This window comes from Aotus nancymaae, unplaced genomic scaffold, assembly GCF_030222135.1.
Source record: "Aotus nancymaae isolate 86718 unplaced genomic scaffold, 86718_ANA_hifiasm-v0.15.2.pri h1tg000032l_0, whole genome shotgun sequence".
NCBI lineage: Eukaryota > Metazoa > Chordata > Mammalia > Primates > Aotidae > Aotus > Aotus nancymaae.
Genome location: NW_026988445.1, coordinates 8,372,695 through 8,399,422, shown reverse-complemented (window position 1 = coordinate 8,399,422; position 26,728 = coordinate 8,372,695). Strand labels below are relative to the sequence as shown.

Genomic DNA, 26,728 nt, shown 5'->3' with positions numbered 1-26,728 from the left:
AGACTTAGAAAATCATCCAATGAGTTTGACTTTATGGAAATTTATATTGAGAGGGACTTTGATGTCTTTCAAAATGTGGAAAAGCCTCAGATGCTCAGGGAAAACTCTAAATGACAAGGTAATAACTCCAGAAAAAAAATGCACAGCCAAGGAAATAATAATAAGTAGTGTCTCAGCAGTGAGTTATATAATTCCTAATAATGAAAACAGTGAATTTAATAAATTGAGATACAAATATTTTGGAAGGATATAGGGAGAGAAAGAGATGTAAATAAGCCATACCACCTTAAGTTAATGAAATATAGTGCTAAAATCGATGACTCGAAAGGTAACAGCCCCCTAAATTCAGTACCAATATGTAGCAATATAGAGGGCAGAAAAATATTTAAATAATGCTATAGGAATGTAGTCAGCAAAATGTAGACTGTGGGAAATTAGTCTCAAACAGGCTGGTTTCTTCAACAACCAGATTTCAAAGGATCAAGGGTGGGAAGGAGAGTTGAGGAGGTCAGAAGGATTTTGGACCAACCTTTATGTCCATTTGTTTGTTGTCCTTACTTTGAAACCCAGAGATATTGTTTTTCTTAGCAATGATCAGCTATTTTGCTTCAAGAGCAGAGAGTGCAGAAAGTTTAGGTCAACCAAGGTTAAGATTTAGCCAGGGGAGTATATGTGTAGAGGGAGACAAGTGTAGGGAGGTTGTGGGTATTTACAAGAAAGTGGTGATGATGGAACACAAATCTAAGCTGGATAAAAAGCGAAGTGATCCCAAAGGTACTTGATAAATGGTGGAAAAAATAGTAAGATTAATTATTTGAAACTCGAAATTGTGAAATTACTGCAGGGAGTTTCTAGAGTAATTGAGATGGAAAGCTAGGAAGTGGTGGTGTAAGTGTGGTATGCTTGAAATCAAGGTTACAAAGAATCTACAGATGCTGATGACAGGAACTAAAGCATGACATTGAAAATGTAAATGTAAATCTGTAGATTTACATTATAGAAGGAAAAGGTTTATGTTATAGAATGAAAAGATCATTGGTGGCAAGGATGGAAGGAACTGATCAGCTATTTCCTTACTATAAATTAGAATCCTTTAAAAAATTTATATCTACTGCAAAATTATGTGGATTATCTTGTATCAATTTACACTCCCATGTGTATTGCATGGGAATATGTTAAGAAGCTATTTTAAAACTTAAATTTCAATTTATATGTCTTACAGTTTACTCTTTGATCATGTTCTGGTGGAGTCAGGCAACATTTATGCAAATTTTATAATGTAATGAAAACATTTTGTCTACTGAATCATGGATTCATTCATGACTATGAGACAGGTGTTCTGATATTTTATAATATTCTAGGAAGTGGGATGGGAATTAAAAAAATAGTCCAAGGATTTGTTTGATCACTTTAATTCCCATAAATCCAGTGAATGTTTTGCTTATGAACTCACTAAAAGAATTTCCTTTCCTAGGACTCATCTTAAGTACAAATTCATTATTTGACAGTTTTCAGGCAAAGGGGAGGCAATACATGTATATGAAAGTTAGTAATGCCAGGCACAGCAGCACACCCCTATAATTCTAGCCCTTTGGGAGGCCACAGTGAGTGGGATCGATTGAGCTCAGGAGTTCAAGACCACTCTGGTCAACATGGCAAAACCCTTTCTCTATGAGAAATAAAAAAATTAGCCACGTGTGGTCACCTGCGCCTGTAATCCCAGCTACTTGGGAGGCTGGAGTGGGATGATCGCTTGAGCCCAGAAGGCCGAGGTTGCAGTGAGCCATGACCGTGCCACTGCACACCAGCCTGGGTGACAGAGAAAGACCGTTTCAAAAAAAAAAAAAGGTATATGGAGCAATAGAAACTGTAACTCTTGATTCATTCTATGGTATATTTGAGTTTAGGTTATCTCAATGGGGTGTCTTCACGTATCGTATGAGTACTCAAGTTTGAAGACACTGCCTGAGTCCACATATGTTAGAATAGCAGCAGTTCCTTACTTCCTAGCTCTCTAAGCTCAGTTTCCCCTCTTCTCTCTGCCAGTCAGGTAAAATTAAATGACACTGGGTTTTCCTCTGCTACTCCACCCAGGCATATGGCTATCAACATTCAAGCTATTTTTGCTCTTAGAGTTTTAAGGAAATGAAAAGTAAGTCTCCGTTATGAAACATTGGGGATTTCTGAACTACAGAGCAGACATTCAAAAGTGTGTGTTCTCACTGTTTTGGAATGATACAGAGCACAAGTACTCTCAGCTTTTTTTGTGGGAGTATAAGTTAGCGCCATCTTTATGGAATGCAGTGTAGCAGTACTTAAAATTTTTTTTAAAGGCCGGGCGCAGTGGCTCACGCCTGTAATCCCAGCACTTTGGGAGACCGAGGCAGGTGGATCATGAGGTCAAGAATTCAAGACCAGCCTGGCTAAGATGGTGAAACCTCGTCTCTACTAAAAATACAAAAATTAGCCAGGCCTGGTGGTGGGTGCCTGTAATCCCAGCTGCTCGGGAGGCCGTGGCAGAGAGTTGCTTGAACGTGGGAGGTGGAGGTTGCAGTGAGCTGAGATAGTGCCACTGCACTCTAGCCTTAGTGATGGGGGAAGACTCCATCTCAAAAAAATAAATTTTTTTAATGTAGATCCTGTTTGACCCTGCACTAATGTTTTTAAGAATTTATGTATATAGGTACAGTATAGATAGACGTATATAGGTGTGCAAAGACATTAAGGATATATATATTGTAGAATTCTTTGTAGTGCCAAAAGATGGGAAATGACCCAAATGTCCACCAGTAGGTCAGATCAATTATGCTATGTCTATATAATAGAATACTAAGAATGATTGAGAAGAATGATGTCTTCTTGATGTTTTATTAAATACAAAAAGGCACACATCAACTTATTTGATGTTCTGTCATTTGTGTGTATACAACACCTCTGGAAGACAGCATAAGAAACAATTACATTGGTTGTTGCTACTAAAAAGCAAATTGGGGCCAGTGCAGTGGCACATGCCTGTAATCCCAACACTTTGGGAGACTGAGGTGGGCGGATCACCTGTGGTCAGGAGTTTGAGACCAGCCTGGCCAACATGGCGAAACTCTATGTCTACTAAAAATACAAAAATTAGCTGGTCATGGTGGCACACGCCTGTAGTCCCAGCTGTTCAGGGAAGTTGAGGCAAGAGAATCGCTTGAACCTGGGAAGCAGAGGTTGCAGTGAGCTGAGATCACACCATTGCACTCCAGCCTGAGTGACAGGGTGAGACTCCGTCTCAAAAAGAAGAAAAAAAAGATGTGAATTGGTACTTGGGGATATAAGTGGACTATATACTTCTGGTACCTCTGAGTTTTGTATCTATTCAAAAAAATAAATTTTGGTTTTATTATATTCTATAGGTTATAGAAATTATAGATGGAATTTTTAATTTTGGGGTAGGAAACGAGGTCTTGCTCTGTTGCCCAGGCTGGAGTGCAATTGTGGTTTCGGCCCACTGCAACCTCCACCTCCCATGTTCAAGCAATTCTCCTGCCCCAGCCTCCCAAGTAGCTAAGATTACAGACACCCACTACCACACCTGGCTAATTTTGTATATTTAGTAGAGATGGGGTTTCACCATGTTGACCAGGCTGGTTTCGAACTCTTGACCTCAAGTGATCCACCTGCCTTGGCCTCTCAAGTGTTGGGATTACAGGAGTGAGCCACCGTGCCCAGCAAAATACTTTCTGATGTTGATTTTGTAACTCTTAAAATGACTTTTGTTTGAATAAAACTAAGGAGTTAGCATCTTAGAATGGAACTGAAGTAAAAATGTAATGATCAAAATAACATTGTACATTCAAATCACATGTTTTTTTTTTATCATTAGGTATTATGACTCTGTCCCCCTTTGATCAAATGAAGACTGCCTCCAATATAGGTGGATTTAATGCAGCAATTAAAAATAGTCCACCTGCCATGTCTCAGTATATCACTGTAGGGTCCAATCCATTTACCGGCTTCTTCTATGCTTTAGAGGTATGAGTTTTATCACTGATCATGAGTAAGGCCACTCTTGATTTAAAACTTGTCTACAAATTGGATATGGTAACTTGCTTAGCTTTAGAAGATTAAGCAGTTTACATTTCTAAATTTCAATTGAAGCTAACATTAAACTCAACTAGCTTACTTCCAAATTCTTTAGATTAACTAAAAAGGTACTAAAATCAGTATAAAAGAAAATTCTTTGTTTCTGAAGCCCTGAGTTCTTTGATAGCTGAGATTTCTTTAAATATTGCTGCAATAGTCAGAAGCTCAGGCTTGTTAATGATGTCAGCTCACTAGGGATTTGAGTAAATGAGGAATTTGTAAAGACAGAACAAACTGCCAACTATGCTTGTTATAAGTGGTGAAAATTGCTTCCTAAAATAGGGGAAAGTTGAGTGTTAGATTTGGCAGCTCTTGTTTCTCACTTAAAAAGCATGCTTCTCAGAATTGTCCAAAATATCTTTTTACTTTTATAAAAATGTGTGTGTGTGTGTATGTGTGTGCATAGATATATATATATAAATAAATAAAGAGAGAAAAGAGTTGGCTAGTCCAGCTAGAATAATGTAATCTTAATATCCTAGTTTAAAATTTATTTTAATGAATTGGAATTTAAAGAGGGAAATTCTAATGGTAACATAGGCTAATGATGATTTTATTTTTAAACTATAGAGTTAAACTTTTTATTATATTGCTCCTAAAATAAACTTTTTACTGTACTCTGAAAGAAGCTGAGTTGCTAGTCCAGCCTTTACAACTTTTCAAAGTATTTTAAAGTAAGCTTTATTTAGAAAGTATGTTTGTTTCTTTCTAAGCTACTAAATTTTCTCTTTCAAATGTTCTGTTTTTCAGGGAAGCACACAACCATTATTATCCCATGTTGCACTAGCAGTTGCAAGTAAACTTACTTCTGCTTTATTTAATGCTGCCAGGTAATTACTTAACAATTAAATAAAAAATATCTCATTTGTGTCTAGCTTGCTTTTAACCTATATTTTGGTAGCTTGGACTTTAAAACCTTGGAAGCTCAGTTTTATTCTAAGTTTTCTTTCTTTTCAGTGGTTGGCTTGGTTGGAAAGGTAAGCATGAAGAAGAAGCTGTCCAGAAGCAAAAGCCAAAGGTTGAGCCAGCTACCCCATTAGCTGTAAGGCAAGTCTATCATGCTTCTCAAATTTTAGGCCTTTTAGAAAAGTACTTTATGGTCTTTTCATAGGCTTGGTTGATTTGCTGATCTCATAAGTCTTTGGAACTTCTGAAAGCCATTACAGTGGGATTTTTTTTTCCCCCACTAGAATGTAAAACTATGTGAAGAGTGATTCTGACCTGTTTTGTTCACAGCTGTATCCCTGTTATATAGTAGATATTCAAGATGTATTTCTTAAATATGCATATTAACAAATAAACTTAGCTTAAGAGAATTGGTTTAGTGATAGCTGTTGAATTTCTTTGAAAAGTTTAGTTTGTTACTAAGTTATGTAAACTTTAAAAGTTCTTAGTGATTTCTTTTAAAAAATATAATCTTGGTAGATTACAGTGGCTCACGCCTATAATCCTAGCACTTTGGGAGGCCGAGTTGGGTGGATCACTTGAGGTCAGGAGTTAGACACCAGCCTGGCCAACATGGTGAAACCTAATCTCTACTAAAAATACAAAAATTAGCCAGGCATGGTGGCGCTTGCCTGTAATCCCAGCTACTCAGGAGGCTGAGGCAGGAGAATCACTCAAACCCAGGAGGCAGAGGTTGCAGTGAGCCAAGATGGCTCCATTGCACTCCAGCCTGGGGGACAAGAGGAAAACTCAGTCTCAAAAAAAAAAGTAAAAAAGTAAAAGCAGGAGTCGTGTATTCAAGCAGTCTTAGACAAGACTCCTGGCCTGTGCTTCCTTGTTTATTTCAGTAGTGCTTTAGAATGTACTAGTATATGTGTGAGATTTTTTTTTTTTTTTTTTTGGTGGAAGGAGCATGATTTTTGTTTCTTTTTTATTAGTATTTTTTAGACAGAAGGATTTTTTCTAATGTTTGGTTTTGTTTTAAAATCATTTTTTATCACCTAGTATAAAGTACCACCATGAAGGGAAATAGTTCTGTTTATTTATCCTCCTTTTTATGGATATTCTTCACCTAAAGAGAGCCAACTAATTATTAAAATTTATTGAAGTATATCATCTAAGTTTTTTTCATCTTTTTAAAAAATATATTGTAGCATATCACGTTTCCTAATATCAAGAATCAAGAAATTAGCCAAGTGGTCCTGTGAATCTCAAATAGATGTAACAAAGTTTGAGCATCTTTGTTTCAGGGACTTCTCTCAAAATGAGTTTCCTAGTTCTTTTTTAGTACCTCTTTACTTTTATTTTACTCACAATTCTCATGAGGTTGATTGTAGACCAACAGCAGTTTAGAGATAACTATTTAGAAAAAGGAAAGTTTTTGCTTCAGGCAGATTGGTGTCAGCAGGATATGATATCTTACAAAAAAGAGAAAGATTAGGAAGAACTTAAAATAGACAAAGATGCCTGTGTGGAAGCAAATTCTAAAATTAGTTGATGGTGAGGACATTATTTTCTATGGCATGACTCTTAATCAAATAAAGGTATACTTTATATTCTCTAAAGGTATAGGGTTGTGGGTATCTATTGAAAACCTACATAGAACTGTGGTTTTATTTCTTTTATATATCTTATTTTACAAATGTCAGTTGTGATTAATAAATTATTAATCCAGGCAAAATTCATATTTCTTTATGTAAAAACAGATTCAGCCTATTTCATTTATGCATTTCATTATTCTGTTATATGTTTCTGAATTGGAATGTGATTTGAGCTTTTATTTTCTTTTTAAATATCAGATTTGGACTTCCGGATTCTAGACGCCATGGTGAAAGCATATGTCTGTCTCCATGTAACACGCTGGCAGCAGTAACAGATGATTTTGGCAGAGTTATTTTATTGGATGTAGCTAGAGGAATTGCAATACGCATGTGGAAAGGTACTTCTTACAACAATCCAGAAAAACAATTACTTTTTACCCCAATAGTTGAGCAATGTTATCATCCTTCAGCTTCTGATTGATAATTCTGTTTAATTCTTTATGTTTACATGTTTTTATTTTTTTGACGTGAACTCGGATCAGCAACGACTTGATCGAGTAGTCAGTTGATACATCCTTTAGGTTCGATCACCTCATAGCCATGTTTAACCTTTACCTTATGCACTTTCTTTCAATTCTCACTGTCATTGTCAATTTCTGAGTTCAGTTTCTTGCCCCTGCTACATTTATTCCCCTTCACAAAGCCATTCTTGAGCCAAATGTTCTCCCCAAATCTATAATGCCAAGTCTTTCAGATTTAAGATAGCAAAACCCATGTTCACTTACTTGACTTTTATATCCATATGCTTGGGTCAGTCCACCTGGTGTGTCAATAAGTATGTCACTTAGGAGTTTCATTCAGCTGTTAGTAACAGACCTGAGTAACAGACCACAGTATTTTCAGGAACGCAGTCTTCTTCCTTGTAGCTTCCCCACTCAAGGTTCTCATAGACAACCCTCTTATCTGCATTCCAGGAAGGAAGCAGAAAGGAAGAAGGCTTCTCCTGACAACTAAGTCAATCTACTTTGAGGATATTCCCCAAAGTGTCTTCAACCATTATCTACATTAGCCAGGACTTAGTGACATGGCCTCATCTAACTATAAGGGAGACTTGAAAATATCTTTTAACTGGGCACATTGTCAACCCCTGAATAAAATAATATCTCCCTGACTAAGAAGGGATCATTACATTATTTAGAATCATCTGGAATAGTAACATGTCAGTGTAGACCACAATTTATGGTGCAATCTTGTAGGTCCTTTAAAATCTGTGGAATTATGAATTGAAGTCATTAAATTACTCTGGACCAGATTGAAGCCACTGTCACCTTCTTGCCAAAGAACTCCTGCAGTGACAGAAAGAGGCAGGCAGTCTTTACCTACTACATGTCTAAGTATCTGTAGAAATAATTTTAGTACTGCAGATACATCATTTCTCCTTGGTGTTTGTCTTCTGAAACAATATCAAAGGTGTGTTCTCAGCAAGACTTTTCTAAAATACAGAAGACAAAGCTGTACTGACTGCTCCAAATCCCCTGTGGCAATCTTATTCCTTACATCATTGCCTGTCTTTCTGCAGCGGATGCATTCAGTTTTCCTTTCCATTGTGTACTTGGAAAGAAGGATCAATTGCCTATAAGAGGGGCCACCCTAAAATGGAAGACAGCATCAGCTACTTCTCCCATGCAGGACCTTCCTCCTGGGTCGCCTTGTAGCCCATATTTTCTCTCCATCTGCATATCACCAAAAGGCTTGGTTGGGAAGGGAAGGGAATGGGATCAGGAGGGGTAATCGGGTAGCTTCAATTATATCTATAATCTTTTCTTTTCTTGAGTTTTGCTCTTGTTGCCCAGGCTGGAGTGCAATGGCACTATCTCTGCTCACTGCAACCTCCGCCTCCCGGGTTCAAATTATTCTCCTGCCTCAGCCTCCCAAGTAACTGGGATTACAGGCATGTGCCACCTCACCCAGCTAATTTTTTGTGTTTAGTAGAGACAGGGTTTCACCATGTTGGTCAGGCTGTTCTCGAACTCCTGATCTCAGATTATCCACCCGCCTTGGCCTCCCAAAGTGCTGGATTTATAGGTGTGAGCCACTGTGCCTAGCCAATATTTTCTTTTTCAAAGAAAAAGTGATCAGAAGCAAATATAGCAAAGTACTAAGAATTGATAAGTCTTAGTGATAGACTGGTTATTATTTATTATCATTTTTTATTTAAGCTATTCCATAATAAAAAAATATACTTTTATAGCTTTTCTTACTTCACCCCCACTATTCCAGAGTACTTCAGGAGGCTACTATGGAACCTAGATTAAGTAATTAACTTCCCTTTCCCCCTGTCTTTAAGGGTACCGCGATGCACAAATTGGATGGATTCAAATTGTAGAGGACCTCCATGAAAGAGTACCAGAAAAGACAGATTTGTCTCCCTTTGGAAATTCTCAGGGTCCAAGTCGAGTAGCTCAATTCCTTGTGATCTATGCTCCAAGAAGGGGAATTTTAGAAGTGTGGAGCACACAGCAGGGACCTAGAGTAGGAGCTTTCAATGTGGGGAAGCACTGCAGGTAAGCTGCAAATACTGGCATTGTGCTGGTTACAAAATGAAAAATAGGAATGCTTTTATTAAAATAAAGCTTTACTAAAGCTCCTTTTTAGATTACAAGTTTGAGAATTACAATATTCTTTATTGTGGTTTTTCCTGTGAGTGCCTGGTTTATAATTATTTAATAAGGAAAAAAAAGTTGCAAATGCCATGATACGCTACTGAATTAAAGTTAGCTTTTGCTGACATTTGTCCCTGACTTAGGCTGTGAAGGCTCAAAAGGAAAGGTTCCTTCAGATTACCCTAGCGATAAGTGAGGTGAATGCTTTGTTTGCCATTGAAACCTGGGCCTTATTGTATTCATTTTATTTTATAGAATCTTTTAACGAAGCAGAACTCTGCTAGTTGAGCCCTGCTCTACTTATGTGTTTGCTATCAGTATTTAGTTGCCTTATTAATGCTCCTAAATTGATAATAATGTTGGGTTCCGTAGCTATAATAAAAACACTTTTTGGCATTTCTCCTTGTTCTAATATTTTTACCATATTAATTTGTGGTTTTTTTAGGCTACTGTATCCTGGATATAAAATAATGGGCTTAAATAATGTTACCAGTCAGAGTTGGCAGCCACAGACTTACCAGATCTGTCTTGTTGATCCAGTGTCTGGAGGTGTGAAAACAGTGAATGTTCCCTTCCATTTAGCACTGAGGTAAGGTGTATCCAGGGTTGCTGATTGATGCTTCTCTGCTAACTTTTCCTAGTTCCTAGGTTTGTTGTACTCTGTTTTGTAGTTGCTATTTTGTTGTTTCGTTTGTCTTTAGACTGATATCTTTAAAGTTAAATAGGAAACACATAAAGGAAAAAATAGTTGGAGTGCGTCAGAGTTAGAAAGAAAACAATTTCATATTCTGTAAGAACTTATTATATTTATTGTTTTAGTGATAAGAAGAGTGAACGAGCCAAGGATATGCACCTAGTGAAGAAACTAGCAGCCTTACTGAAAACAAAAGCTCCCAATCTTGGTAGGTATTCTGTCATGCTAATAATAAAGCATATTGTTCTATCATCTTTTGAATCAATAAAATATTCTGAATGGAGCAATCAAAATAATCCATGGATGAGCCCAACTCCTTTTCAGAATGAGGTGAGGTACAAGTGATACAAGTGATCACCTGTACTTATTGGAATTGCTCTGTAAGGATGAAGTCTGCCATCTAGAGGGTGTTATAATTTATAACAAGGAAACATTAATGTGAGAGAACCCAAAAATCCTTTAGACTCACTGATAGTATAGATGTGTTCACTTTCTTTCAGAATAATGTTTCACTGTTATAAAAATTAAAATTTTATCTTGATTAATTTTTTCTTTATAGATTTGGTTGAAACAGAAATAAAGGAATTAATTCTTGATATTAAATACCCTGCAACCAAAATACAAGTAAGTGTATATAATATGTGAACTTTCCTGCTAGTAGCTATAATACATCCTTCTTAAAATCTTTTATTTTCCTATTTCCCCCAAACATGGCAGGCTGAAGTCTTCTTTTCATGTTTTTATTGTTTATCCCTTTCTATATTTTCATGTGGAAGTTCCTGTTGTCTCATTTAAAAATATATATATATTACCATACATCTGAGTGTGTTTTATATACACACACATACACATCCCTACATTATATATATATATATATATATATATAAGAAATATGTGTGTATGACCACCCACCTTAGGAAATGCAATCTTACCAGGAACTCTGAAGAGTCCTGAGTGTCCCTCCTCAGTCCCATTCCCTTCTCTCATCCCTAAGGTAACCATAATTTAGAATTTTGTGGTTCTTTCTTTTTCTTTGCTTTATAGTTACGTCATTTCTGTGTGGCTTCTTTGAAACCTGTTGATGCATTTCCTGCCTTTTCAAACTTTATATAGATGGAGTCATGCCCTATGTCTTCTGTGACTTTAGTTTTTCTTTCAGGATTATGTTTCTGTGTCATTCATATTGGTGTATGTAGCTATCGTTGTAATTCATTCATTCACTATGCCATACAAATTCCACTTGCTGACTAGAATTTATTCACTGTCCTATCAGTGAACAGTTAGGTTGTTTTCAGATTTTTGCCATTACAAACAATGATGCTTTGCTTATCTGTGTACGTATTTCCTCGTGCACATAATGCAAGAGTTTCTCTGGAGTTTATACCTGAGTGGAATTGCTAGGGTGTGAGCTTCCTCAGCTGTACTAGTTGATTGCAAATTGTTTCTCAAAATAATTGTACTAACTTATATTCCCACTTGTTCTGTACGAGTCCCTGTTACTCCACAGTCTCAACATTCCGTGGTATTGCCAGACTGTTACTTTTTGCCAGGCTCGTGGTTATAATATGGTCACCGTTGGTGATTTCTTTTACTCCCACTCCTCCTATCCAAAGCCCTCATAATGCTATTCAAGTCCTAACTCCATAAATTCTTACATAATGCTTCGATCCCCATGGATAATTCTGAACTTCTACTCTACTTTCAGTCAGAGCTGGATAGTTAATGACTACTTATTTTCTAATTATCTCGTGTGTTAGTCATAACTTCCGCAACTTTTTTTTCCTTTAGGCCTTTTAAGCCCCTTCAAGTAGGAACCTTACCAAATAAAGTTTTATAATTCACAGCATGTAAAATAATGCTACTGTGAAAATATAAGAAAAAAACCGTATCACAGTAGTTTTTTTCTTTTCTCTTACACAGTCAGTCAACACTTCTGCCACTAGATGTTGGGCTTTTTTTTCCCCCACACACCAGTCAATTTCTTTGGGGTATTCTCCAGCTAACACCAGCTGGTTATTCTCTAATTCAATTCAATTATGACACCATCTACCTGGAGATAATAGCATGAGATCATCACAAGTTAAGAGCTCAGTCCTACAAGACTTCTACCTACTTCAGATGCCAGTCACAAGTAGTAGGTTGTCAGCTATATATCTGATTGACTAGCTATAAATTGGGGTTCCTATGACCCCCTCTTTGGGGTTCATCTAGAGCAATTCACAGAACTCAGGGAAACATTTTACTTAGTTTGCCCATTTATTAAAAGGGTAATACAGAGGGTAGAGATGAACAGCCAGATGGAAGGGATGCATAGCGTAAATCATATGGGATGGGTTGCAGAGCTTCCATTCCCTCTCCTGGCAAGCCACTATTCAGGAACCTCTACATGTTCAACCTCTACTATCCAGAAGTTCTTCCAAACCTTGTCCTTTTGGGTGTTGATGGAAGCTTCATTATGTAGACATGATTGATTATATCATTGGCTGTTGGTGATTAACTCAGTCTTCAGCCCCTCGTGGCTCCCCAGAGGTCAGGGGCTGGGCTAAAAGTTCCAATCCTCAAATATATGGTTAGTTCCACTGGCAACCAACTCCTTATTCTGAAGCTTTCCAGGAGCCCACCATGAGGGGCTTCATTAGAACAAAAGATTCTCCTATCACCGAGGAAATTAGAGGTCTTAGAAGCTCCCCATTAGAAACTGGGGGTCAAAGACCAAATGTTAGAACAAAAGGTTCTCCTAGCATCTCTGTCCACAAAGGGATTAAGAGTTCTGACTCATAAACTAGGGCAGAGACCAAACATTAGAATAAAATAAACTCCTAGCACCTCCATTATTCAGGAAATTACAGGAACTCTGTGTCAGGTACTGGGGCCATACACCAATATGTATGTTTCTTACTATTTTACAGCTACATACATGGGAGAATTTAGTGAATAGTGATTCTGATACAGTCAGTTTTTAAAACACTTTTTACTGTGTTATTGTAGAACAGAAAAGTCTATGTGATTTTTAATCGTGTTTTCCATTCTACTGACAATGCTAATTGGCTCTCATTTTCCTCAGGGCAAAGTCTCAGTTGTTAAAGATGACATGATGATGACAAAGTGGGCATCTAGAGAGACAGTTTGAGACATCTGTAGTAGAAAGGGCCATAACCCACACAGTTCTTCTCATTTTGATGCCATCTTTCTTCTTATTTTAAATTATAGAATTAACAAAATTGGGAAACCAGCATAATGCAAACTGTCTTCTTGATTTTCTTTTTTTTTAAATAATACTTCTGAATCATGTATGAAGCTGTGAATTTTATTAAAAATGCTGGAAAACCCAGAAACAAAAGTTATATGTCTTGTGAGACTGACTGAAGGGAGGGAAGAAACCAGTTTAGACTTTGGGAGACTGAATAATGAGGAAGAAGGTAAGCTAGCTGCTAGCCTGTGTAATCATAGGCAGAACAGGAGCAGGTTACGCTTGTCCTGGGTTCTTGCCTCTTTTAGTTACTTTCTTTATTGCTTCCAGGTAGTTGCTTCATTATAGGCCTGACCAATGTCTTGAGCCACCCTCTAAGCCTATTTCTCCTGCACAAACACACAGAGGTTCTTGTGTTATGATCGGATATTTGTCTCATCCCACATTCTCAGCCTACTTTTTAAACTATTTAATCTCATTGATTAAAATCCAATTGAATGTGCTAACATGAAAGGATAAATATGACCTTTAACTGCTGTGTCTAACTCATTGATGTTTCTGATACTTGCTACTTTAGGCATGAAGGGATATTTTGGGACTGGTTATGAAGAATCTTAAATATCTGTGGGGGTGAGGAGAGAGAGGTAGGGTAGGGTAGGTACTGTATCTATCTAGCATAACCTGTAGATTCTGTCTGCCATGCACAAATGCAGTAATTAAGCTATAACTAAGTTGTTGGCAGCTTTTGTTATTGACCTGACAATAACCTCTGCTTTTCATTTATGCCTAGATAGTATAGGCATATTCAAACTCTTCTTTTGGTAAATAGCTTATCTTTGTTTCTGTTTGGATTTGGCTATTCTGTTAAGTAGCTGTTGCCTTCTAGTTGTTTTCTTCTCAGCCTGGACTTTTTGTCATTTATATCATATTTGGTGACATGAAGTTGATTGTATATTACTTAACAATGCAACTTGAGATTTAAGGTATGTACACTAAAACATCTTAAATATAGAGCTTCCCTTTGAAATTTGAGGTAGTGAAAGTGCAGGCATAAATACAAGCTAAAAAAATCATTGCCTTATAATTACTAGAATTATTCAATATCTTTCTTCTAGGCTTTGGAAAGCATTTTGGCAAGTGAACGTTTACCATTTTTTTGCCTTAGAAACATCACTCAGACTTTAATGGACACTTTAAAAAATCAAGGTAATAGAGTTTGTACTGATAGGAGGTTATGTTCTCAACTCAAATTTTGTAACTCTGATTATAGAAAGCTACTGACTTTATGATACCATCATGTTACTTTAATATGGAAGATATATATAGATATATATATGTGAAATGAGGAATCTTATTTATTCCGTTTAATGTATGTAGTTGATCTTCATCTAAGCTGTCTATGAATGTATTGACTGTTTGTTATTGGAAAGGTTTTTTTTTTAATTGTGAGGAAAGATGTCAGTATAGAATGATAAGTAGTTGTTTTTCTTATCTAGCTGTAGAACGTTGTGAAAGCCATTGGAATGAAGGGGAAGTTATCTGGTGGTATGGGAAAAACAACCAAGTTCTCTTGCTGCCGTTTTGTTTTCTTCAGCTTCACAAGAGGGAACAGATTTCTCCAGAGGGGTGCATAGTGTCATTTTGATCAAGATAATAATAAAAAATATTTGTACTTTGTATTAATGTTCTATTAGTGTATAATATCTGTATTTTCCCATCAGTTTCCCTCATGAACAAGAGTTAAGGACTTCCAAAGTCACAGACAACAACCGGATTGTTAGTTCTGAATTTTCTGATCATTTTTTGCTGCTCAAAATTTGTCTGTACTATCACATTATTCTTTAAAATCAATCAATCGGTCAAAATGTATTTGTCTGAAAAAGGATTACACTTGAAACTGGGGTTGTAACACCATATTCCATCCAACTGAACTAGTAAAAATTCAATTTATTCTTAATTCCTAACATCAGTTAAATTGTAGTGTTCAGTGGACTGGTATCATCTAGTTGTGACTTTTGCTTGTCATATTAATTGTGTAAAACCAGCTTTGTGTTTTAATTATGTGTAAGGCAGCTTAAAGTGGCTTACTAAACAAATTATAATTTGTTTTTTCGGGGCTTCAAACATCCTAATTTTGAGACTCGTTTAACCTTTTTTTAACAGATACATAAAACTGACATTGGCAAATAGTGAACTCCTTTAGTGTATACCACTTGTCAGAAATAAACACCTCTTTTTAAAAACATAGTATACTTATAAAACCCTCCTACCCCTCAAGGCATTGACAAAATCCCAAAATGTGGTAAGTGAAAAGTTACCTTTCACTGGTCTGGTAGTAAATCAAACACCATTTTTGGAGCTCTATAAAATCATCAGTTTCAAGCTCTATGTAAAATTGAGATTCCTAAAAACTTTAATTATTTTGTATGGTCAATTTTATTATGGCTCTAAGAACTTGAACAATATTCCATGACACTATATTTAAAATAAGATTTAGGGGGATTTTCAGTGTCTCCCTTTTTAAAGAATAAATATTTGTTTTATATTAGATATAAATATTGATATAGTATATGAATTATGGAGTCAGGGAAAATCTTTTCAAAGGTATTTCCAGATAATTTCTTTAAATTTTAAGTATTAGATGAAGACATTTCTGCCTTCTTTTTTTTTCTTTTTTATCCCCCTACTTTTAGAGCGTTTTATTTTATTTAAAAAGACATTTTGTCATGACAGAAAAATTATCTTTGCTTTCAAAATCTGGTATAGCTTAAGCATCTCAATATTTAATACATCAGAGCATCAGGGAATTAGGTAATATTGAGAGATTTAGTGAAAGAAAAGCCTGTTTATGAGTCTGTTAAACATATCTCTTAAATATACTTTTTCTTCTGCCTTTTAGAACTTGAGTCTGTTGACGAAGGATTGCTACAGTTTTGTGCCAATAAACTAAAATTGCTACAACTTTATGAGTCTGTCAGTCAGTTAAATTCCATTGATTTTCATTTAGACACACCATTCTCTGATAATGTGAGTAATCTCAAATTTTATATTATATAAAATAATCTCTGTGATTAGTTTTACTTTTTAAAATCAGTGGTAAGGAAGTAGAAAATTAAGAATTTTTCTGGCAGGGTGCAGTGTCTCATGCCTGTAATCCCAGCACTTTGGGAGGCCGAGGTGAGCAGATTACAGGTCAGGAGATCGAGACCATCCTGTCCAATATGGTGAAACCCCGTCTCTACTAAAAATACAAAAATTAGCTGGGCGTGGTGGCATGTGCCTGTGATCCCAGCTACTCGGGAGCCCGAGGCAGGAGAATCACTTGAACCCAGGAGGCGGAGGTTGCAGTGAGCTGATATTGTGCCGCTGCACTCCATCCTGGGCCACAGAGTGAGACTTTGTCTCAAAAAGAAAAATAAAAAGAATTTTTTTAAAGCTTTAAAGGTATATTTTCTTTACCAAGTCTCCTGGTAGCTTTCTGTACCTTTCTGCTAAATTTACATTATTTTTACAAGTGCTGAGATTTTAGGCATGAGCCACTATGCCCATCCACAATATGTTTTTGTACATATGGTATATAAAAATAATTTGAAAGCCTAGCAGGTTATATCCCTGAGAGCCGCATACAGGACTTATATGTAGATAAAATGAGAAATGTTTTTCTATGTTTTTATTTTATAGTGTTTATACTGCTTGATAACTAAGCATTTAAATTCAAATATTTAGTTTCCTCAGAATGGTAAGAGTTGCATTTGACACGCTTTTACATTTTTTTCTGATTATATAGCAGTACAAGTTTATTAAAATTGTAGCATTTGCCAGGGCATAGTGGCTCACACCTGTAATCCCAACACTTTGGGAAGCTGAGGTGGGAGTATCACATGAGCCCAGGAGTTTGAGACCAGCCTGTGCAACATAGTGGGACCCTGTCTCTACAAAAAAAAAAAAAAAAAAAAATTTTTTTTTAATTAACTGAATGTGGTGGCACACACTTGTGGTCCCAGCTACTCAAGTGGCTGAGGCAGGAGGATTACTTGAGCTCAAGAAGTCAAGGCTACAGTGAACCATGATCGTTCCAAGGCACTCTAGCCTGGGTAACAAAGTGAGACCCTATCTTACAAAAAAAAAAAAAAAGAAAGAAAGAAAACTAACATTCTAGAAGATAATAGAGTACCCTCAAGATATATGCAAGAAATATGCTAAAATGGTACTTTTAGTAGTATGTAGTGTTTCAAGATTACTTTATTTAAAGAACCTCCTACTCATGAAATGTGATTTGTAAGTAAAGTTTTAAGCAGAATATATGATAGCTATTATATTAATTGAAAAGTCAATTTTTGCTGACAGCCTTGAATTTCAGTTCAGGTAATGTGGTTGATAGATGTGGAACGTTGTTTTTTTGTTTTTGTTTTTGTTCTCTCTTTTAAAGGACTTGGCTGTGTTACTAAGGCTTGATGAAAAAGAACTGCTTAAGCTCCAGGCATTACTGGAGAAATATAAGCAAGAGAACACCAGGACAAATGTTCGATTTTCTGATAATAAAGATGGTGTGTTACCTGTAAAAACATTTTTGGAATATTTAGAATATGAAAAGGATGTGCTCAACATAAAGAAGATAAGTGAAGAGGAATATGTGGCTTTAGGTACGTAAAATAATACAGTGTTCTTTGTATCCTTCCTCTTTTAGAAGAAAGCATTTTAGGAACATAATAGCATCTCAGAGATTCAGTTTGTTTTGAAATTTAATTAATGAAAGGATTTAATGTACTGTATTTTTTGGCCAACAAAAGATACTCTGATCTCAACAGGTTGTATTAGTAAGTATACTAAAGAGACAGTACTAGATCAATATTTGCTTTCTGCTTTAATAAATCAAGCAAATTGAACCATTAATTTCTCTTTCCTCATAATGTTTTGCTTCTCTAGAATTCCAGATTGTGATTCAATGAGATTGTTAGTCCAAATGGTAAGTAGTCATTGATTAATGTGCTTTGTTTTTGTTCTACCAGGCAGTTTCTTTTTTTGGAAGTGTTTGCATGGAGAAAGCTCTACTGAGGATATGTGTCACACTTTGGAGTCGGCTGGACTTAGCCCTCAGCTGTTGTTGGTAAGGTTTTTTTTGGTTGCTGGATGCTGTTCTTCCTTGTAAATGTCACCCAGAAGTGTTAGTCTTCTATTTTTTTTAACCATTTTCTTTTAGGATATCATAGAATGATATCCTAAAAATGATCAAAGAAACTTTTAATCACCGTATTTAATAGAGTAACATTATTTTATTTTTCTTATACCCTGTAAAAAATTTTTTTCTTTTTCTTTTACTTTGAGAGAGAGAGAGTCTTGCTCTGTCACCCAGGCTGGAGTACAATGGTGTGATCATAGCTCACTGCAACCTCAACCTCCTTGGCTCAAGCCATCCTCCCACCTCAGCCTCCTGAGTAGCTGGGAATACAGGCGCATGCCATTATGCCAGGCAAATTTTTTTTTACTTTCATAGAGATGGGGGTCTTGCTGTGTTGCCCAGGCTGTCTCAGACTCCTGCCTTGAAGTGATTCTCCCTGCTTTACCACTCAAAGCTTTTGGATTACAGACAAGAACCACTGTGCCTGGCCAATTTTCTGTAAATGTTAAGAAGCATATTCTATAGTTGGCCTAAAATAAATTTAGCATCTGTATGTATGCATTTACAGTAGAATTGGATCATCAGTAAAAAACTGTCATGTTACAATGAAAAAGATCTTAAAAAAAAATAAACTTCCCTTAAAGCAACATGAAATTGTTATCAAACATTTTCAAACTTTGAATATATATTAGAATGTAATCTCTAATATAACAAATACAAAACAAAAGAATCATCCAAGGAGGAAATACAACACTAAATTTTTGCCCTTTCTGAAAAAGAAAGGAAAGTTACCCCATATTCCTTGTTCTTCTTTGTTATTACATATCCCCTACACATATACACATACACAGCTGTCCCTCAGCACCCATGGAAGATTGGTTCCAGGAAACTCCCCCACCATACCAAAATCCATGGATACAGAAGGTCCTGATATAAAATGGTGTAGTAAAAAATTAGTCAGGCATGGTGGCATGTCCCTGTAGTCGCAGCTATTCAAGAGGCTGAGGCATGAGGATCCCTTGAATCACAGAGGTCAAGGATGCACTATGCTTGCACCTCTACACTCCAGCCTAGGTGACAGAGTGAGACCCTGTCTCTAAAAAAAACAAAAAAGTTAAAATGGTGTAGTATTTGCATATAACCTATGCACATCTCCCGTATACCTTAAATCATATCTAGATTACTTATAATACCTTATGCAACATTTAAGTGCTGTGTAAATTATTGTTAAACCGTATTGTTGAGGGAATAATGACAAGAAAAAAGTCTGTATATGTTCCGTACAGATGCAACAATCCATCTTTTTTTCCTGAATATTTTCAACTCAGTTGATTGAATACACGGATATGGAATGCATGGAAACAGAGGGCCAAGTGCACACTCTTTCACACCCCTCCATTCACATGTTATATTTTGGCCTCCATTCACATGTTAAATGTTAGGATTTGGGGATCCTACCTCTGTGAGCTTGTTGACTGTTTAATGTATTTTTTTTTATTATGTATGTGTCTGGTTTTGGTATCAGGATGATGCTGGCCTCATAAAATGAGTTTGGAAGTATTCCCTTCTCTTCAGTGTTGTGAAATAGTTTGAGTATAATTGATATTAGTTGTTCTTCAAATGTTTGAAAGAATTCAACAAGAAATTCATCAGATCCTGGGCTTTCCTGTGATGGGAGACTTTATGACTGCTTCGGTCTCGTTACTCATTACTGGTTTGTTGAGGTTTTCTGTTTTTCTGCAGTTGTTGGCATAAAGCTGTTCATAACAGTCTCTAATGATCCTTTGTATTTCTGTGGTATCAGTTGTAATGTTTTCTTTTTTGTCTCTGATTTTATTTATTTGAGTCTTCTCCCTTTTTTTTAGTCTAAAGGTTTGTTGATTTTGTTTATCTTTTTTAGTAAAACAACTTTTTTGTTCTTTTGTAGTTTTTTTCTCAGTTTCATTTATTTCTGCTTGATCTTTATTACTTCTTTTACTAATTTTGAGTTGGTTGGTTCTTTTCTAGTTTATTGAGGTGTGCATTGTTAGATCGCTTATTTGGAGTCTTTTTTTTTTTTGAGGCGTTTATTGCTATAGACTTCCCTCTTAGCACTCCTTTTGCTGCATTCATTGTTTTGGTATGTTGTATTTCCATTTTTATTTTTATCCAGAAATTTTTAAATTTTCTTTTTAGTTGCTTTTTTTGGTCTCATTGGTTGTTCAGAAGCATGTTGTTTAATATCTATATTTTGCAGTTTCCAAAGTTCCTCTTGTTACTGATTTCTAGTTTTATTCTGTTGTGGTCAGAAAAATTCTTGGTATGATTTTGACGTTCTACAATTTGTTGAGACTTGTTTTGTAGTAAACATATGGTCTGTCCTGAAGAATATTTTATGTGCTGATGAAAAGAATGTGTATTCTGCAGCAGCAAGTGAAATTTTCTATAGATGTCTATTAGGTCCATATGGTCTAGTATGTAGTTTAACTCTGATGTTTCTTTGTTGATGTTCTACCTGGAAGATCTGTCCATTCCTGAAAGTGAGATTGAAGACCCCTATTATTACTGTATTGAAGTCTGTCCCTCCCTTTAAATATATTAATATTTGCTTTATATATTTGTGTGCTCCATTGTTGGGTGTATACATACTTAACTATTGATAGATCCTCTTGCTGAATTGACTCTTTCATCATTATATAGTTACCGTCTTGCCCCCTCCCTTTTTTTTGAGGCAGAGTCTCACTGTCACCCAGGTGGGAGTGCAGTGTCACAACCTTGGCTCACTACATCCTCCACCTCCCAGGTTCAAGGGATTCTCCTGCCTCAACATCCCCTTTGTCTCTTTTTATAGTTTTCAACTTAAAGTCTATTCTTTCTGATATACGTATGGCTTCTGCTCTTTTTCGGTTTTAATTTTTACGGAATATCTTTTTTCATTCCTTCACTTTCAGTCTATGTTTGTCTTTATAGGTGAAGTGAGTTTCTTATATGCAGTACATGCTTGGATTTTGTTTTTTAATCCATTCGGTCACTCTGTGTTTTTTTATTATTACTTTTGTTTCTGGGTCTAAGCAATTCTCTCATCTCAGCCTTCCAGTTAGCCAGGACTATAAGTGCATACCACTGTGCCCAGCTCCCTCTGTGTCTTTTAATTGGAGAATTTAGCCCACTTACATTCAGTATTATTAGGTAAGGTCTTACTCCTGCTGTTTTGTTACTTGTTTATTAGTTGTTGTGTAACTCCTCTTTTTTTTGGGTTTTTTTTTTTTGATGGTTAATGATTTTCTCTTGTAGTATGTTTCAATTTATTGCTTTTGATAGCGCATTGCTTTTTTTAGTGTATCTATTGTAGGCTTTGCGCTGTGATTACCATGAAGCTTAAAAAAAAGTCCTAGTTACAACAAGTATTTAAAACTGATACCAACTTAACTTCAATTGCAAAAAAGGAACAAACAAACCATAAAAAGAAAACCTATACAAATTAACTCCCTTCTCCCTGCATTTTAGCATTTTTGATATCATCATTTTACATTATTTATATTGTCTCTTAACAAATTGTTATTATTTTTTGATAGTTTTTTCTTTAGTCTTCTTACTAAAGATATATGTGGTTTAAACACTGTGATTACAATACTAGTATAGCAATCACATTAGCATCATTTTCTTTCAGTTTGGAGAACTCCCTTTAGTGTCTGAGAGATCACACATTTCTTGTAGGATAGGTCTGATAGCAATAAATTCCCTCAGCTTTCATTTGTCTCAGGAAATCTTTTATTTCCCTTTCATTTCTGAGGAATAACTTTGCTTGGTACAGTATTTTTAGGTGGCAGTTTTTTTCCTTGAATGCTCTGAACATACTGCCCTCTCGGCCTATAAGATTTCTATTGAGAAATCTGCTACCAAACATTGGATCTATCTTATATGTTATTTGCTTCTATTCTCTTGCTGTTTTCTAGATTCTCTCTTTGTCTTTGACTTTTATGAGTTTGTAAATTAGAGTATTCTTGTTTGTGTTAACTCAGATTGGTGACCCTTGACCTTGTTATACCTGTGTATGTATATCTTCTGGTTTGGAAAGTTTTCTGTTATTATTTATTTGAGTAAACTTTCTACTCCTTTGTCTTTCTCAGTTCTCTCTTTAACTTCAGTAACCCCAAATTTGCTCTTGTGATGTTGTTTTGTAGCTCCTGTAGGCCTTGTTAATTCCTTTTCATTCATTTCTTTCTTCTACATAATTCTTGAAAATTATGTATTTTCAAATTGTCTATCAACAAATTCACTGATTCTTTCATTTGATCAATTCTGCTATTGATGCTCTCTACTGCATTTTTCATTTTATTTTTCACATCCAAGGTTTCTATTTGATTTTGTCATTAGTATTTCAAACTTTTTAAAATTTCTCTGATACATTTTTTAATAGATTGTATGTGTTTTCTTGAAGTTTGTTGAACTTCCTTAAACAGCTATTTTGAATTCTTTGTCTTAGAGATCACACATCTCCTTCATTTTAGGTTCTGTCTCTGGTGCCTTACTTTGTCAATTTGGTGAGGTCATGATTCCCTGAATGTTCTTGATGCTTGTAGAAGTATAGTGGTATCTATGCATCGATATATTAGGTATTTACTTTTGTCTTCACAATCTGGCTTTGTTTTTACTTGGCCTTCCTCAGAGCGCCTTCCAGGGATTCTAAGCTGACTAATGGTTACATTCCCTGAGCTTGTGCCCAGTGCAGCTGTCTCAATACTAGACGACACTCTAAGCCCAGGCTTGCTGCAGGTTTCTCAAGAGCTCTGAGGTTTATGTGGCTTTCCAGCCTTCATGGACTGAGGGAAGACTCAAGGAGGGTGCTGATGCTATGTGGGAATGCTGGCCAGAGACCTGAATCCAGGAGACTGTCCCGGTGGCCCAGACACATGTGCATCTGCATCCTAGCAGGTCTCTGTACAGGTGGATGGGTCCCCAGCTGCAGTGAGAGGGGGTAGAAGTGAGACTGGACCCCTTTAGGATCTGTGTGAAAAGGAGGCTGCCCGGCCTGTTTTGTTGGCTCAGATGGGTATGTGTCACCCAGCAGGTTCCTGCACAAGTGAGGTAATTCCTCAACTGCAACAGGAGGGGCTCGACCTGAGACTGGGCCTTCTCAAGATCAGCTGTGGGAATGGAGGCTGGTGTGTCTCATGTTGGCTCAGAGAGGGGTGCCTTCCAGCAAGTTCCTGCACAGATAGGATAGTTCGCCAATTGCAGTGAGAGGGCCCCGAGCTGAAATACCCTTAGGAGTGAGACAGAGGTTAGTGAGCCTGTCAGGGAGGCTCTGACTCCTGGGCTGAGAGATCTGGGTGAGTCTCTCAGTCAAACCCTACAGCCAGTGGCACCTTGTTAATCAACAGCAAATCAGCCAGGCGTGGTGGCTTATGCCTATAATCCCAGCACTCTGGGAGACCGAGGTAGGCGGGTCACCTGAGATCAGGAGTTCAAGACCAGCCTCACCAACATGGAGAAACCCCCTCTCTACTAATAATACAACAAAATTAGCCAGGTATGGTGGCACATGCCTGTTATCCCAGATACATGGGAGGCTGAGGCAGGAGAATCACTTGAACCCAGGAAGCAGAGGTTGCAGTGATCTGAGATCGCGCCATTGCACTCCAGCTTGGGCAACAAGAGCGAAACACTATCTCAAAAAAAAAAACCAGCAAATCTATGCTCACGTGGTAGTAACTCCTTTCTGATAATATGCTCCTTAATAGAGATTTGGATTGGAAGGCAATGCTTAACAAAGAAGAGTTGGAAACAGTGAAGTTTAAATAGACAACAGGTTGTAATCTCTTAGGTTGTCAAGGTACCTCATTCTCCCTCTCATATTGCATGATACAGCAAGCAACCACTTACTTTTTCACCTCAAGAAGCTGCATCATCCATATGCATGCATTTGCTGTCTAGGAAAGTAGAAGATTTTGTCTATGTTAAATTTTTTTTAGACTGAAAAAGATTTAAATTTGATTTCAGTCTCTGCTCCTGAGTGTTTGGCTTTCTAAGGAAAAGGATATTTTGGATAAACCGCAGTCTATCTGCTGTCTTCATAAAATGCTGTCTCTCCTGAGCAAGATGAAAGGTAGGATGCTAGTGCATGTCGTAGTTCAGAATCGCAGGATTTTAGCTAATGCTCTCGTAAGCAAAGTTTAGTGTTTGAAATGTCACAAAAAGATGGGAGAGTCAATAGGATCCCTTAACAAAAGGAGTCTATAGTGTACAAAACATTTCACCATGGAGATTCTTTTATGTATTAATAGAATACTCTTAAGGCATTTGACTTATATTTTAATTTATGAAATTTTATATTTCGTATCATCATAAAAATAATATGATTTGAACAATACATCTTAACTCAGTAAGGCAAATGGAATGGTCTTGAGGGGAGGTAATGTTTTTCTTGTTATTTTTTATATGATTATCAGAATATTAATCTATTATATTAAAATATTTGGGCCAAGCACAGTGGCTCACACCTGTAATCCCAGCACTTTGGGAGACCAAGGCGGGCAAATCACGAGGCCAGGAGATCAAGACCATCCTGGCTAACATGGTGAAACCCCATCACTACTAAAAATACAAAAAAATAGCTGGGTGTGGTGGCGGGCACCTGTAATCCCAACTACTCAGGAGGCTGAGGCAGGAGAATTGCTTGAACCCAGGAGACGGAGGTTGCAGTGAGCTGAGATCACACCACTGCATTCCAGCCTGGGTGACAGAGTGAGACTCTGTCTCAAAAAAAAAAAAAATTCAGTAGTTTTCAATAATGATGAAACATTCCAAATAAGGATTTAATATTGATTCAGAACAAAGATGACTAAAAGATCATAAATAAATGGAATAGAAATGTTCTGAATAAAATAGATTGTTAGATTTATTTTCCACTTCATTGAGAAATAAAAAAACACATCAGTAGGGAACTTAGTTTTAACATTATGTTTAGCATAAATGGTTATACCAAAGAAATAGACAGGGTAAGAGTTTATTTTTTTAGTTTTCTCCTATCCCTATAGTGGCCATCGATGAGACCTGGGATTCTCAGTCTGTGTCGCCATGGTGGCAGCAGATGCGCACAGCCTGTATTCAGTCTGAGAACAATGGAGCTGCTCTATTGTCTGCACATGTTGGGCATTCTGTTGCTGCACAGATATCAAACAACATGACAGAGAAAAAAGTAAGTGGGCAAAGGTATGGCTTTGATCTGTACACAGCCATAGGCTAAGGGGATGCTTTCCTTTTCTGGGTTTTTTTTTTGGGGGGGGATCGGGGAAAGGGATGAGAGGTGCTCCCCTTAATTTGTTTATTCGGCATGATGCCGTCCGTACTTGAATTTAGCAGTTGCCAATGGCAGTATCCTACTGTGTTTTTTTCTCATCTCTTGAGGACTCAAATTTCCTTTACAGCTCATGGTGGATCAAATAATCTTTTCCAGGGGAATGTTAAATTCATTTAGATGAGACACCTACATAGGTCTGTGGAGAGTCACTTAACATTGTCAGTCACTGTTGTTTATAGGCTCAATTTAATATTGCCTTCTTTAAATGTTCTTTATGATGGGGAGAGGTGAAATTTCATATTTTTTTTAAGTTGAAGAGTGTATTCTGAAGAGACATAAGTATTTTGATTGGTACTGATAGACAAAACTGTGGCCCTTGCCAAAGATGGGCCAGAAAACTTCGAAATGTACTCTGGTTGAATCGGGGTCATTAGTGCAGGACTCCTTATAAATATCTGAAGTCACGATCCTTGCCCATGAGTCTCCAGTCTACTCCTGCCCCTCGTGTTTCATCCAACCCAGTAGTAATACTTGTAAAATAGCATTTATGTGTTGCTTTGTGATGTATCCTCAGTATCCATCATCTTTCAAGTTAAAAGCTAATTTGGGTTAATATTGATTCAGAATCTTTGGCAGAGAATCACCAGTACATTTTTTATTAGTTTTCCCAAACAGTTTTGGGTGCGGATTCAGAGGCCCTCACTGATTCCTGGGAAGCCCTTTCTCTTGACACTGAGTACTGGAAACTCCTTCTGAAACAGCTGGAGGATTGTCTTATACTTCAGACTCTGCTTCACAGCAAAGGGAACACTCAGACCTCCAAAGCATCATCGCTGCAGACTGAGCCACTTCTAAGGCTTTCTGTTAAAAAGTTATTAGAAGGAGGAAAAGGTAAGCTGAGTTTATTTGATCATTTGCATCCATGTTTTTGTGTTATGAAGATTTCTTTTAATAGAAATGACTGAAAGAATAGGGAAAGAAAAATACGCTCAGATTTTAAAAATAACAATAACCTTCTATATACTTTCTCTAAATTAATTTTCTCTGAAGTCTCATTTGGTCAGTTCCATGCTCAGGAACTGCTAGGTGCATCCCTCTGCCTAAGAAAATGGCAGTGATTCTCAAAGAGTGGTCGGAGGACCTCAGGAGTCCTCCTTTTTTCACCTACA

At 36.7% G+C, this 26,728-nt stretch overlaps 1 protein-coding gene across 1 annotated transcript in view; it reads left to right on the top strand.

Moving 5' to 3' along the window:
- RAB3GAP2 (RAB3 GTPase activating non-catalytic protein subunit 2) overlaps nucleotides 1-26,728 on the top strand; it is a 109,087-nt gene that overhangs the window by 60,004 nt on the left and 22,355 nt on the right. Inside the window, exons 10-24 of the mRNA XM_064383521.1 lie at nucleotides 3,866-4,014; nucleotides 4,876-4,955; nucleotides 5,083-5,172; nucleotides 6,870-7,009; nucleotides 8,959-9,175; nucleotides 9,720-9,863; nucleotides 10,094-10,176; nucleotides 10,528-10,592; nucleotides 14,274-14,364; nucleotides 16,058-16,185; nucleotides 17,588-17,801; nucleotides 18,168-18,265; nucleotides 24,260-24,365; nucleotides 25,297-25,457; nucleotides 26,222-26,450. Of these exons, the coding sequence (XP_064239591.1) occupies nucleotides 3,866-4,014; nucleotides 4,876-4,955; nucleotides 5,083-5,172; nucleotides 6,870-7,009; nucleotides 8,959-9,175; nucleotides 9,720-9,863; nucleotides 10,094-10,176; nucleotides 10,528-10,592; nucleotides 14,274-14,364; nucleotides 16,058-16,185; nucleotides 17,588-17,801; nucleotides 18,168-18,265; nucleotides 24,260-24,365; nucleotides 25,297-25,457; nucleotides 26,222-26,450 (1,995 nt within the window). The remainder of the gene's footprint in view (nucleotides 1-3,865; nucleotides 4,015-4,875; nucleotides 4,956-5,082; nucleotides 5,173-6,869; nucleotides 7,010-8,958; nucleotides 9,176-9,719; nucleotides 9,864-10,093; nucleotides 10,177-10,527; nucleotides 10,593-14,273; nucleotides 14,365-16,057; nucleotides 16,186-17,587; nucleotides 17,802-18,167; nucleotides 18,266-24,259; nucleotides 24,366-25,296; nucleotides 25,458-26,221; nucleotides 26,451-26,728) is intronic.